Genomic DNA, 13,620 nt, shown 5'->3' with positions numbered 1-13,620 from the left:
AACAGTCATGCGACAGGAATGTATCTTGGATTTCCAAAGCAGCGTTCTCTCCCTCTGGCTGGAGTGGCGGTACATGGTTGGGGATTGAGCAATTAGCCGCCGCTAGTTCCTCCTGCCTGTGAAGAGACTTTCAAGTGAATACAAAAAACTTTCCCTATTCTTTTCAGTAACATTTGAATCGCAGGGGGCTTTGTTTCTGTAACCACAATGTGTAGTTTGTGCTTCGAATATCCCAGTGAGAGAGAGTAGTGACCTCGCGCTACCCGGGCCCTTGTGTGTGTGAGTGGCAAATTCCTGAGCAGATCAAGTCTTAAAACAGCAGAGAGACTTCCTGTGTGCCCTTTTTCTTTGGGAGAAAGATGTGTTTTCTGAGTTGTGCGCCTATACACTTACAGGTGGACAGATTCTTTACTAACTTCTGAAACAGGTATTCGGTGGCTCAATATTGTTCTTTAGGCTATACTCATTTTTATAATGTTTTGATTGATTGAATACTGATGCCACCCAGCGAAGAGTGGAAAGTTCCCATTGGATTGAATTGACTTCAGATAGGGGCTCGGTAAGCTTTTCAATGCCACGCCATACAAACCAATGGATTGGCAGTCCAAATGGTACACACACACACCTTTATGGTTGCCGTCAGTCCCTTTGGTATTCAAGAATGTCCAAATTCCTAATGGTTTGGTGGGTAATCTTTCGCTTGGCGCCCTTGTACTTTGTTTGGGCTTGATGGCCTGGGATAAACCAGTTGATCACATTGTGGATAGGTGTGCCGGCTTCAACAAGTGCTTTATGCCTCCCTAGTCCTCCTCTCAGCCTTTACGTCACTGTCTCTAACTTCAGGTGTCACGAGCTTTACTCTGTCTTGAGTCATCTGTCCGGATAATGAGAGCCAGTGATATGAAAACGAGTTTTGCTAGAGAGGGAAAGAAAAACTGACAGAGCGCGAGGAATCCGTGTCAGACAGATCAAAAGCATATTTTGTAAACGTATAACATCCTCTGAGCTGCAGTGCCATGTTCGAAAGCGGTGGAGTCAGGAAAGATGTCAGAGACACATCCCTCTGTGTAGAGCAGGCCCTGACACTCCTCTATCTTCAGAGAGAAATGCACGTAGAGTTGAGAACTGAAGAAATATATGAAGTGTATATATCTGGATGGAAAACAGGAAAAATTCCATGCGGAGGAAACGAATCATTGTTCGATTACTACATTTGTTCACATTATACAACGCGAGATCCTTCCTTTCTGGTCTTGCTTGAAACCAGACTATGAAGAAAGTCTTGCCCTCTTTATTTCAAGTGACTGTAATATTAGGTGTAATAATAGGACACTCCAGTTTTCCCGGATTGGGATTATTTAATGTAATTTATCTGATTGACTAATTTTCCACAGCAAGCAGACAACATCGATGTCCCTCAATTCCATGTATCAGCAATAAGTAATTGGCATGTTGCTCTGTAAGCCCATCTTCTTAGATCTCTGGTATGAAGAATAAACCTACTGATCGAAAAGTATTTTCTTCTTCCCAAAATAGCAGATGCTTCTCCCACAGAAAAAAGACCACAATGATGTAGTTTATAAAGCAAAACCATTTAATGGGCATCCAGTCAGGCTCATTTCTGCAGATACCGTGTAATTTGCCTTCATGAAGCAATATGAGAGGTCAGAGGAACATAGACTAACTGGAGTCTTCCACAAGGCTTCCCAAGCATTTCAAGCCTGATAGACACCTACTTAAAATTAATGTTGTGTGGCGCTTCGAGCCCTACGGCCAGACCGTTATAAACTTTAAAACGAAACTGACTTTTAATGAGAAACCTGAGCTTGTCCTTCCGTAGGGACTTATTTGTTTATTTTGAATATTATTTGTCTAATTCTGTGGCACATCAGAAATCAAACAATCAGACAATGGTAAATATTAATTAGGGGCATGTAACTTACTGATTTGATACAGTGGTGTAAGGTGTCTCCTGTCTTCAATTTATACATTGATTATTTGGCTATATTTTGAATATCTATATCTCAATGTCATATCTGTAATAACTGTAGATATGGTAGTTAAGAATCATGTAATAATAATAATAATAATAATAATAATAATAATAATTGAAATTGTAAAATAATGTAAATGGTAAGTTAGGGATTTAGATTTTAGTTAGGGATACAAATCAAGGTAGATATGATCTTATTGTTGCATATAGGTTGATTATGGCATATTGTTTTGGTCAAATTAGGCACTAGTTGTATTTATCATATCAGAAGTTGTTCATTATGCAGAGTCTTGTGGCTTGTTGTCCATTGAAACCCCGTGTTGTGTGATATTCTTTGCAGGGGACAGCTACCTTTAAAACAAATCACCTTAAATTAAACTTCTCTTTTGTGAAAACAGTCGTCAGTTCAGCACAGTTCAACGCTCTGGAAGTTTCTCACATGATATACATATTTTTTTGGTATGATTATTATTCTGTTCCCCAGAGCCTTGTCACTTGACGGGCTTTTTCCACTGGTGAGGTAATGTTTTACATCATTTAAACAGAGGCAAATGTTTTTTTCTGCTTGCAAACATCTACTGGCATCAGTTCAATTGTGAGTCTGATCAGGACAGTCTTACAGTCCCCCAATAAAGCCGTCTTCCCCACTTTCAATCTTAATGACGGCCAGCTTCACCCCAAGGTCCGTATTCACACACAAGGTCACCTGACAGAGAGAGAGAAGGTGATGTCATTTTTCATTGAGCCCGGGACTGTTTCCCAATGGTTCTGGTGTTTAGTCATCGTCTACAAGTCTGCTGTCTGTTTACAGTGGTTTGAAAGGCCGTGATTTTCACCAACTCTGTTTAGAATTCAGTCCTAAGCATGTCATCTGTGACCATGGATGCACAATGTGTGTAAACAATAAAGCATATCAGATCAGAAGATGGTTATGAAACAAAATACAGGCCATTGGAAGTAGCTGGTAAAACATGCCATACTGATGGGAATGAAGCTGTTGGGATGACTAACCAAAAAATAAAAGAATAAGTCCTGGGGTAGCCACAAGATTTGTGGTTTTTGAACCCAATTCGGTTCCACCCACAAGATTCATAACTGCAACACAGATCTCCCAGCTTGATTTATTACATTTGGTATTTTCTTTTCTCTCTTTGATTCTTTGTATCATTCTTTACACTCATGTGTTTCCAATCAGAATATAATTACAGAAGAAGTGCATGCAGTTTGCAAGATTAATACATCCTGGGATTAAGGTAAAATGCATGTGTGTGTGTGTGTGTGTGTGAGTGTGCCCTTTATCCAATCCAAAAGAAATCACACTGAAAAAATGAAACCCCCGGGATGATTTTCTTGTAAGGACGGGGGCTGCCAATCAGCTGAGGATGTGGAAATAAATAATTGCATCTTCAGGGAGGAAAAATTATGAAAGCTTATACAAAGAACAATAGATAGGGGGCTGAGGGTGATCTCTACAGAGGACACACATGATTGATAAAATTCACTAAAGTTCGTCCACCCCTGGCCTTGTTGGTTTGCAGCCCTTTTGTTAGGTGGGCAGAGGAATACTCTCTGTTTCCACCCACAGTGCAGTTTCTAGATCAGGGAAAGCCATAGTGATCTCTATTCCTCTACTCACCATTCCTGTTTCGTGTTCGGTGGGACTGAGGTCGGGACCTTGTGTGGGCCGTGTAATGTATTCATTGCTCTTCTCCTTCAAACACTATGTTACACACCCAAAGGAGTGGCATGATACATTATCTTGCTGGTATAGGACCCTTGAAAACCCTCTCGACGATGTCTGTAAACATCATAGTACCTTTGCGTGTCACATGAGCTCTGGTTCCATCGTTCACTTAGGGAGGCTTGGCATTTTACTGGCAAATTTCAGAGCGGTGTGTTGGCAGAACTGTGTATGTAGTAACTTATTTTATTAAATATAAAACATGTGTTTGTGTGTGTGTGTGTGTGTGTGTGTGTGTGTGTAGGGGAAGGGTACGTAGTGAGTTTTAAAAGGATTAAAGGTGACCCATATTCATGTCGTAGGCCCTGCCTGACATCTTCACTTAAGTTCTCAGTCCTACAGCCCTGTTTTAACTTTTACAGCTGACCTAAGTGTTAAATTCCTTGAAGACTTCAGAAAAAAATAAAAGAAAGCTAAACTGTGGAGTAAAAAACCCAATAAATTGTTTGATTAACATAAACTACATTGTCATAAACATAAACTACATAAACTACATATTGTACAGCATTATAAAAATGTAGCATTACAATAAAATCGAAGCTGGAATTTAAACAACAAAAGGTGTAAAATGAAGTGTCCAGACTCTTTATAATTAACTTCTTGGGGGACTGAGTGGTGTTTTACTGGCTTCCATTAACATTTATCAAGGTAACCAAAATTACACCCTTTTCCAAGTGGTACTTTAGGGAAAACATTTTGCTGCCTGGCCATGAGTCAGATCGTTTTAACAGCAGTGGGAAAGAGTTACACAGTCCAAAAAATGTTCCCCTGGGTAGATTTAATCCTGCCCAAGACTCAGGAAACTGCATTTCAGGGCAGAGCTAAAACACATGGGTTTTCATTGTGATCTGAGAGAGAGGGAGATCTTCATTATTATTATTATTATTATTATTATTATTATTATTATTATTATTATTATTATTATTATTATAGAATGCCTGCAAATATTACCCAAGGTGCCTTGTGTTCTACAGTACAGGGGCATTAAAAACTGTGCTAGGAATCTGCAAAAGTCCTGCAAGCAACGTCTCCTGGCCTCTCGTGAGCTGCACAATGTTTCACAGGTAGGGGAATTTGTGGCAAAGCGTTGCTAGAGAGCATTCCTCCACTCCCAGCCCGGCTCGGTCTGTTATCTCGCTTTAGCTCCACATGTAGGACGAGACCAACTTGGGTGAGGTTAACCCGTCACTCAAGGCAGTAATGACAATACCATCATTGTAGTTGCCTTCATGTCATTCTCGACTCTGCAGCGGACTTCTGTACGGGAACGTCTTCTCGCAAAACATTCATTATCTTTTATAGTCCTATAAATCTCAGGGGACGCCTTCAATTCCTCAGTCAGAACAGCACAGAACAACATCTGAGACTGACCCACTTGTGAGTGGCTATTTTGAGTTAACCTGTATTGCTAGGACAAAGATATAACAGGGCATCATATATATATATATATAATGCACACAAGAATCAGGCGTCCTAAAAGGCTGTATGATATAGTGTGTCAAAGCAAAGTTGCCTGCTGATTTCCTGTTATGTGTCGGTTCTGTCCTGATCCAGGCCCTGTTCTCTTTGCCGTCTCTGTATCGCCGACTGTGCGTTTCGATCCCCAGAGCGGCGCTGGCTGCAGTTCAGAGTCCGTGCATTCCTCGTGTGATGGAAAATACAGAGGCTGAGAGAGAGCCAGTGCGAGAGAGAGAGTTGCAGTCTCTGGGGGAGTGACCGCAGCTGGATTCTAGAGACAGAAAAGCAAACTGTTTCCCCGTCTCACTCGGCCCGCGGAAAAGGGGTATCGTGTCCTCATCTTATCTATGGCCTAAATCACACGATTGTGTGACTCAAGCTGGGATAAAAATAGATTCTCTCTATGTCTTCCACTGGTTCACAATATTGTACTGTCTAAGTTTCAGTACAGAGGAAGCAAAATAATATAATTATAATTTCCTGTTGGTGGCTTGATCAGAGTTTTGGTAGAAGTTCAGTGTAGTAGTAGTTTTCGGTGGTAAACACATACAAATCACAGTCCAGTGCAGTAAAGCAGAATGAATGGGTAGAAACACCAAACATACAGTGCACCAAACTGGTTTCCAATCGTTAACCGGTCATTGTACTGGTGGTATACAACACCTTCCTTACAAGCAAGGGCTGAGCAGTGGAAAAAGGAAGAAAGAAGAAAAAGGTTTTCCACTGTGACTCTTAAGCCAAGGAAAAAACGACTTGTACTTTAAAAGGTCGTGGTTGTTATTTTCCCTTGATTACTTTCTTTAGCAAAGATGTAACCAGTTCATCAGGCCTGGCAAACGGCAATAAGGAAGTTTAACCGGTAAGTGTGGCCATCTGGGATCCAGACGTCTACCCAGACACGGCTCGTGTTCGATGAAAATATTTACTTGTTTTTTTACCACATGGAAATCTGTGCTGAGAGACCGATGGTGGATGGGTTCTGACTGAGTAAATGTAATTTAATTCGTCACTTACTACCATCTTCAGCTTTTTGAAGGATGCTCTATACATCAGTCAGTGCCAATCGCTATCTAAGCTACTACTGGCTTGGTCACTACTCGGTGTCCAGGAGAAGTGACTTCCATGATCTCCGGAGAACATGGAGTAGCTATCGTTCAAGTAAACAAACAACATATTCTACTGAATCAAAAGACAGAGTGACATTACTTACAAAACACAAACCATAATAACCAACAGTCGAACACAACAAACTAGCATGTTGTTTGAAATGCTAACATTTTTCTTCAGTGTGTTTTGTTTTCCTAAATAATTACATAGGGTTTTTTATCCACTAACCGAGAGATGGACTTACTCAATATTAACCACATTCTTCAAATTGACTTGCTGTTCCATTGAGGACTGCTTTATCCATGATTAATAGACAACCTGTCTGTTAGCTTTGAGGAAAAACATGCTGGGATACAGTAAAAAGTATATCCCCCCAAAAAACATGAAATGCTTAATGAATAATCAAAAATTATCTTTGAAACCTTGAAGCTGTTGTTCTTGTTCTGTCTGCCAAAGAACAGCTGTTGTAAAACTATCAATCTGGAGTATATTTTTGAATGGTCTCGAGCTGAAAACTAATTAGAGGCCGTGTGAGCTCTTAGAAACTCCTGGAAACAATACAGCACTTGAAATACAGTTTCTGGAAACCACTGAGTTGGATTAAATGTTAAACAGCCTCATCGTTATTATTGCAGATGAACAGTCAGAATGACAGGGAAAGTGGACACAGCGCAGATTTATGTCCTTCGGCTCGCTTCGCTGTTATAGCCCAGCAACGCCGAAGACTGCCGGCATTTAAAGCAAACAGTGTTGCTAAGGAAAGTTTTTTCCTCTCTGGCAGGTTATAATGGGTCTTGTATCACAACATAAAAATGTTACGATGTCCAGAACTCATTTCTCAAATGTTCTTGGAGGCAGAACAATACCTGTGTTGAACAAAGCTGCGCACCGATGCCGGGACGGCGACCTGACACAGACGGTCCGAGTCTAGACTGCGAGGAACGTGAACTGAGAAACAGCCGCCTCACTGTGTGTGCTCGGCTGCTCGGGCCCTGCCAATGCACTGTAATTTAATTGAACGTGGAGATGAAAGTACTTCTTGTCCCGGTGAGATGACCTGAATGTTTGAACAGACTTCGTTTGCCAGTTTATACACCGCTTCCAGCCTAGACAACACAGCAGTGTGAGACGTTTACGTTTTTGCAAATGGAGACAGCTCAGCTTCAGGAAAGAAGAATCAAAAACAAGAAAGGACCTAAAAAAGTAAAAATAATGTTCTGTGTCATGGGGGGGATAGGAGGTGTAGCTGTAAGACCTTTAAGTGTATTATCTACTTTAGGAAAGTCGCAGCATATATTTTCAAAACAGAATTATTGTCAATGAACTTGATTTTTCAGTTTTTCAAACACAATTGCATGACCTGGTCAAGCCTGATTGTTCAGCATCACCTCCAAAAATCCACAGTGATCCATAAATATCAGCGCACAATCAAAAAACAGCCAGTGAATTCTCATTAGATACTGTATGATAATTTAGCTTTGTGAATTGAAAGAAAACATTGAGTGGACAATTGGTGTTGTCTCTGTCCCACCTGCAATGAATGAATGTAAAGAGAAAGAAAGCATTGCCAATCGAGAGTTGTCAGGCCATAGGGTGTGGACACAGTTGGTCAAGGAGACCCAGGGAGTCTCCCACAATGACTTCATTCTGAGCTACAGCTTCCTGTGAGACCCCCATCACAACAGGAACACTTCAGGCCCGGGGGTCTCAAATTCAAACTGGGTTCTTCTGGGACTTTCTTGCAGCTTATTACCCGATTAACTGCATGAATTCAGATCTCTCCACGGGCGGCAAAATGTTCCTCATGTGACTGTACTGTGAAATGACACGTCTCTTCAGCTGTGAACTCTGAAGTGTGTCTAACTGACAACCTGATTAGAGCAGAGAAAGCCAACAGTGTGTTTGCCCTGTGATGTGAGTCTACCTTAAGATTGCTGTTGTCTATTAGTCAGTGAGTGCAGATACATTTTACTGTGTCTGTTGCTACATTACATTGGATCGGTGCATTTTATTGGGAAACTGTTTTTAAGGGGAATCTGTGAAGTGGAAAATATAGCTGAGAATATTTGACACCCATTCTGCTCTCGTAAATGTGTTTCTCTGCCTTTTTCATAACGTTGGGTCTTTAAATAGACTGTGTAATCCCGTACACAACAGAATACTGATCCAGCTCTGTGCCTGAGTTGTTTTCTCGGGGACGGGGGTGATGAAGACTTGCTCACACTCCCTTTGCTTTGATAATGGCAAACACATGTGACCAGATTAGAATATTTTCTCTGAAACAAAACCACAAGGCTGCAAAAGGCTTTGCTTGCATACTGCATTTACAAATTTGTAACCTTACACTTGTACGCTGCATGCTTTCGCTTTATGCAAATCTTGTAGAATTAAAAAAACACACAATATATTAAAGTTCATCCTGGCATGTCAGAGCCCATTGGTGACCAGCAGGGGCAGGTGAGAGGGGATGTCGTTCAGACGTAGATGGCTCTGAGCACCCTGAGGCACTGTACCCAGTTGGGGGGCAGCTGATGGTACGAGAGCCTGTTGCCATCCAGTCGGAGAATCCTCATCCGGGAGAAACGGAGCGGGCTCACGCTCCTGCAGAAACTGGTCACGTTGAACTCTGGACAAGAAAGCACACAAGTTCAGAGGTGGGCTAGGATAGGACAAACAGTGCATTGTCTGAAGAAGTGCTTTACTCTATGTAAATGTATTTAAATTCATTATAGGTTCAACAAGCTCCCTTCGCCTTTTGTAAGGACACTGGTTTATTTTATGAGTACAAACATTTACTCTGAAAACTATGAATGAACTGCAGGCGTCCTGGCATTATTTTCTGCTAATAAAATTCTAATAACATCTCTCAAAGTCTGCTCCAAGACTTGACCCTCGTCCCGATCCGAATTAATGTTGCTAGAGGCGCAACAAAGAAGCATGTCTGCACGTTAACCACGGGCCATGTGTTTGGGTGACCAGTTTCCTTCATCCTGCATCGAAAACTGCTGCTTCAGTCTCTGCTGTCCTGTCTTTTGGATTCCCTCTCGGAAAAACAGCCGTGCGTTGCCAGCGTTAATGAGAGATTATGGAATCCAAACCATACGGAGATGTTTCTACCGTGTTACTCGTCTGAGCCTTGGGGGAAATGTGTTGCCCTTCTTTGTCTGGATAACGTTGACATTCCCTGAGGTCAACCTGTCACTCTGAACGAGACTCATGTGGGAGTCGTGGATTTGTCTTTCCAGTCAGTTTGAAGGCCTAGCCATCTCTTTTCCTGATTTGAAGCACCATCTTGTATGCAAGCATTATATTTGAAAAGGGGTAACCAGTCACTACGTAAAGATTTCAGAATCAGTCCAATTAGTGTGATACACAGAAGCAGAAGTTTTGCTTTGTCTGTTCGTTTCATTTAGGCCGAGCTCTGTATCAAATTCCCATCAAGATCGGAGCAGCTACAGCAGAGGAATTACAGCACGTTCTCTTTTTTTTTTTTGGACCACAGCTGGAAAATGAACCAGAACGTGCGTCTGGCATGTCTGAACTCTCTGGTGAACGCCACACCGCTGTTCTCAGACTGATGTATTGGTAATGCTGCAGAGGCCCATATTTCTTGCTGAAGAACGATTGTGTGTGTGTGTGTGTGTGTGGGGTGGGGGGGGGGGTATTACACTAAGCACTGCATCAGTTCTTCCATGATTATTTTCCAAGACATTTGTTTTCTCTCCGAGGTCCTGACAAAAGACTGACTTTACAGCATCTCAGCATCATTGCAGTCGCAGTGTGTATGACTGTATGTTTCTCCTTAAAATTCAGAAAGCGGCCAGCTTGCCTCGCTCACCCTCCTATCCCCAAGACTGAGCATTAACGACCCATGAGTTTAACTGATTATTTGATGCTGACAGTCATTAGTAAACCGCTGGTCTGGTTTGTCACTGTGTGTGAAGCCGAATGCCTCAGACGCAATCAACAGTTCACTGTAATCATCTCAAGATGTGTGGTGGGCTGCAAATGTACGATCTGAGAGTTGGACATGTACAGTAACGTGGAGGACACAGCGAACACCACAGAAAACTCACCCACGTGTTGTTCCTCGCCGCAGCTATGACCTCAGTGCTCTTATCCTTTCCAAACTCCATGCGGTCACATCTGTACTGCTAAAGCTAAACACATTTCTCTGCCTTCACTGGTTCATCACATTCTCTGTGTTAATGAATTAAGCGCAGTGTTTTGCAAGATCCAGTTATACATGTGGATCCAGATTTGGGCTCTGGAACTTCTCCACAACTTTAAGCAGTTCTACATTATCTCCATTGTAAATGGGCGTATGATCCCAGTAGACTACAAGATCTAGTTAAAAAGCATCTATAAGTGATATTAAGTAAAATATGTTAATACACTTACACCTGTATTTTTAAAAAGGCGTAGAGAATATTGTCCTGGAGGAATAAGGGCTCCAAAATAAAAGAAAAGGTGCCCAAAGGGGACAGTGTGAATTTAGGACAGAGATCACAGGTCAAGCTGGAGAGCGTCTCTTACCCTGGATGAGATTAGCCTCCAGATACAGGTACTGTAGGCTCTCTGGGACGAGGGGGATGGATGTGAGCTGGTTGTAGGAGAGGTCCAGCTCAACGATGGAGGACACGTTGAAGACACCCTCAGCGATGCCCTTGTCCTGGAGACCGTTGTGGCTGATCCTGAGGTACTCAAGACTGTCGAAGCCCGCCAGGCACCCCGCGGGGAGGGCACTGAGGGAGTTGTTGGAGACGTACAGCTGTCTGACGGACGGCGGGAGGTTCTTGGGGAATTCCTCGAGATGGTTGTGACTGAGGTCGAGTAGGATGATGGAGTGCAGACCTGGGGTGAGAGAGAAGAAAAAATGAAAGAGAGAAGGCAGCAAACTAGTCAAAACAAAAACCACTCTGAAGGATTAAGTGAACCTTAGAGAATCCCCCCAAACATGTTTGACAGTGTGGTGTGTTTGAGGAAGGCAAGACTGAACTGCACTGGCTCATTTTTCTCATTGAGTCACTGTTGGACTCACAGACATTTTTGACATCTCTGGAAGCCTATGAGATATGAGAGCAATGGGAGCTGTTTTTCCACTATTTATATGAAGTTAAATATAATAGCCCACAGCTAGCACCGACCGAATGCAAACCGTGGCGCCTGCAAAAACACAAACGCCCACTGACCCTTGAAGTCGGCCTCCCCGATGGTCTTCAGCTGGTTTCCATGCAGAAGCAGCACGGTGAGGTTATGCAGGTTCCCGAACGCCTCAGGGGAGATCTTTGCGATCTTGTTGTGGGCCAGTCGGAGTTGCTTCAGGCCCCCGGGCAGCCGAGAGGGGATATCTGTCAGGTTGTTGTGATTGAGGAAGAGGTTCTTGAGCCGGGGCAGCTGTGCCAAGGTCATACTGGCCACCTGGTCGCTCGCCAGCTGGTTGTGATCCAGGAACAGCCAGCGCACCAGGCTGGTGTTGCTAAAGACGCCAGCTGGGAGGCCAGAGATGCGATTCCCCTGCAGGAAGAGGTACTCAGTCCGTGGGGGCAGAGTGGGTGGCACGTATCTCAGGCCCCTGTTGTCACAGTACAGGGCCGAGGGCCACTGTATGGGGCATTCGCACTCCAGGGGGCAGCTCTGGGGGTTGACTGTACGGAGCCAGCCGGCATCAATGCGGCCCCTGAGTGACATCACGCTGGGCTCCCCCAACATCCGGTTGATCGTGATGGGCACCCCTCCATAGTCGTAGTCCATGAAGGTGGCCGGAGACTGGTCCGCGCCCAGCACACAGAGGCACAGCACCAAGCTCCTCAGATCCATCAGGTCTCCCACGTCCACGAGGAGGCACTATCTCGTCTGTCAATACACAACACCGCTCAGGGCTTTTAGCAATGTAACCACAGGGCTGTTTTCTTTTGTTTATCCTTCAGGTAAGTGTGTGTCTGGGCTCAGGTTTAAGGTTTGGACTGTATTTAAAGTTGAAATATAATTAAGGATACATGGCCTTACACTTATGTTGCTTTCCTCAGTAATGTTTTGACTGTTGTAATGTTAAGTTTGGGGCTCAGGTTAGGACTTTGGATTTTGTTGTGCCAGATTTAGAATTAGGATCAGTGTTTCTCACTGAACCTAGACATCCCCTAGGGTTAGGATTGCATCCTTGCATGTTTATCTGAAATACTGGATTTGGGGACTGGGTGTGGCGTCCATTTTTGTTGTTGTGTAGACTTGGGGTTGATGCATTTATCTGGTTCATGGTTCTGAATAACGAATTGGAAAATCATTTAGTTGGTAAGCGTATTCATTCCTAGGCCTGTTAGATGTTGTAACAGATATTTAAAAATTACTTTGCATGCTAAAAATAAAGTAATTGATTACTATCTGATTGCTGGTGGGTCAGTACTTAAACCATTATGTCATGTGGTATATTTTCCCCTGGCTACTTCCTACCAGAGTTGGCAATCCTATTAGACATGCTTCATTGTAGAAGAATTTGACAGATTTATTTCTGGAGCATTAAAAACATTGTACCAACCAAATGATTTGCATTTCTTAAGAGCCATTCTCATAGACCTTGACAGCAACGTTTCCTGTCCTAAAACAAGGTCTGTACCATGACATCATTAATCAATACACTAGTAACGATTTACCAGCATTTGTAGAGGGACTCACATCATGACTCTGTATCTTTCTAAAGAAGGACCAACGTTTAAAACGCTGACTTGGGAGGAATGTATCTATCCGTTTTAAATTAGACAAGGTAAATACAGTCAACGTGGCTTTCATTACAAAAGCACAGAAAAACGTTTTTAAACCCCCCTCCAAAAAAAAACACATTCAGATTTCTGTTGAGGTTTTCTCAGCAGGACATGGCAGCTGTCAGAAGTTTCGCTGTCAGTTATGCAGACAAGTGGACAGCTACGCTTTCTCACTGAGGAATATCAATAATCAGCTGTTGCTACACCATATCGGTGAAAAAGCTCTGATCAGAAATAAGATCTGTTTCTTAAGCTGGAAAACGGAAGCACAGAGTTATACGAGCAAAACAGAAACGTACCTTACTCCCTTTGTTGCTGTGGAAACAAAAGATAGACTGTTTTAAAGGTATCTCTTGTATTCAATTATTTAGCTTCTTCCCAGCGAGCCGTTGGCGTTGCACTGCGGGTCTGTGTGCCGGGACCCTGCCCGTGTTTACCCTGAGGACGAGACATTCCACATCCCCACATGGCCAGGGCCCCAGACTACTGATGAGCTCGACTTTCCTTTTTTCCTTCTTTTTTGGATTCTACAGCGATCGCTCGTCTGTTCCCGATTCAGCATT

The 13,620-nt window shown here is 43.0% G+C and overlaps 1 protein-coding gene across 1 annotated transcript; it reads right to left on the bottom strand.

Annotated features, from left to right (window-relative positions):
• Window positions 1-8,611: 8,611 nt before the first annotated feature.
• Window positions 8,612-13,620, bottom strand: LOC136749208 (lumican). Its single transcript, XM_066703253.1, has 4 exons — window positions 13,357-13,620; window positions 11,492-12,155; window positions 10,836-11,153; window positions 8,612-8,925 (listed from the first exon to the last, which is right to left on the bottom strand). Exons 2-4 carry the CDS (start codon window positions 12,117-12,119, stop codon window positions 8,774-8,776), a joined length of 1,098 nt encoding a protein of 365 aa, XP_066559350.1. The 5' UTR covers window positions 12,120-12,155; window positions 13,357-13,620; the 3' UTR covers window positions 8,612-8,773.

The sequence above is a fragment of the Amia ocellicauda genome, chromosome 5 (genome assembly GCF_036373705.1).
Source record: "Amia ocellicauda isolate fAmiCal2 chromosome 5, fAmiCal2.hap1, whole genome shotgun sequence".
Lineage (NCBI taxonomy): Eukaryota > Metazoa > Chordata > Actinopteri > Amiiformes > Amiidae > Amia > Amia ocellicauda.
Note: the sequence above shows the minus strand (reverse complement) of the source record. Positions and strands in the feature narration are given on the sequence as shown.

Coding starts and splice junctions, on each gene's coding strand:
- LOC136749208 (XM_066703253.1), bottom strand. CDS start 12,119: ATGGATCTGAGGAGCTTGGTGCTGTGCCTCTGTGTGCTGGGCGCGGAC. Junction 11,154..11,491: donor CGGGGAGGCCGACTTCAAGG/GTCAGTGGGCGT, acceptor CTCTCACCCCAG/GTCTGCACTCCATCATCCTA. Junction 8,926..10,835: donor GGAGGCTAATCTCATCCAGG/GTAAGAGACGCT, acceptor TTTCTTGTCCAG/AGTTCAACGTGACCAGTTTC.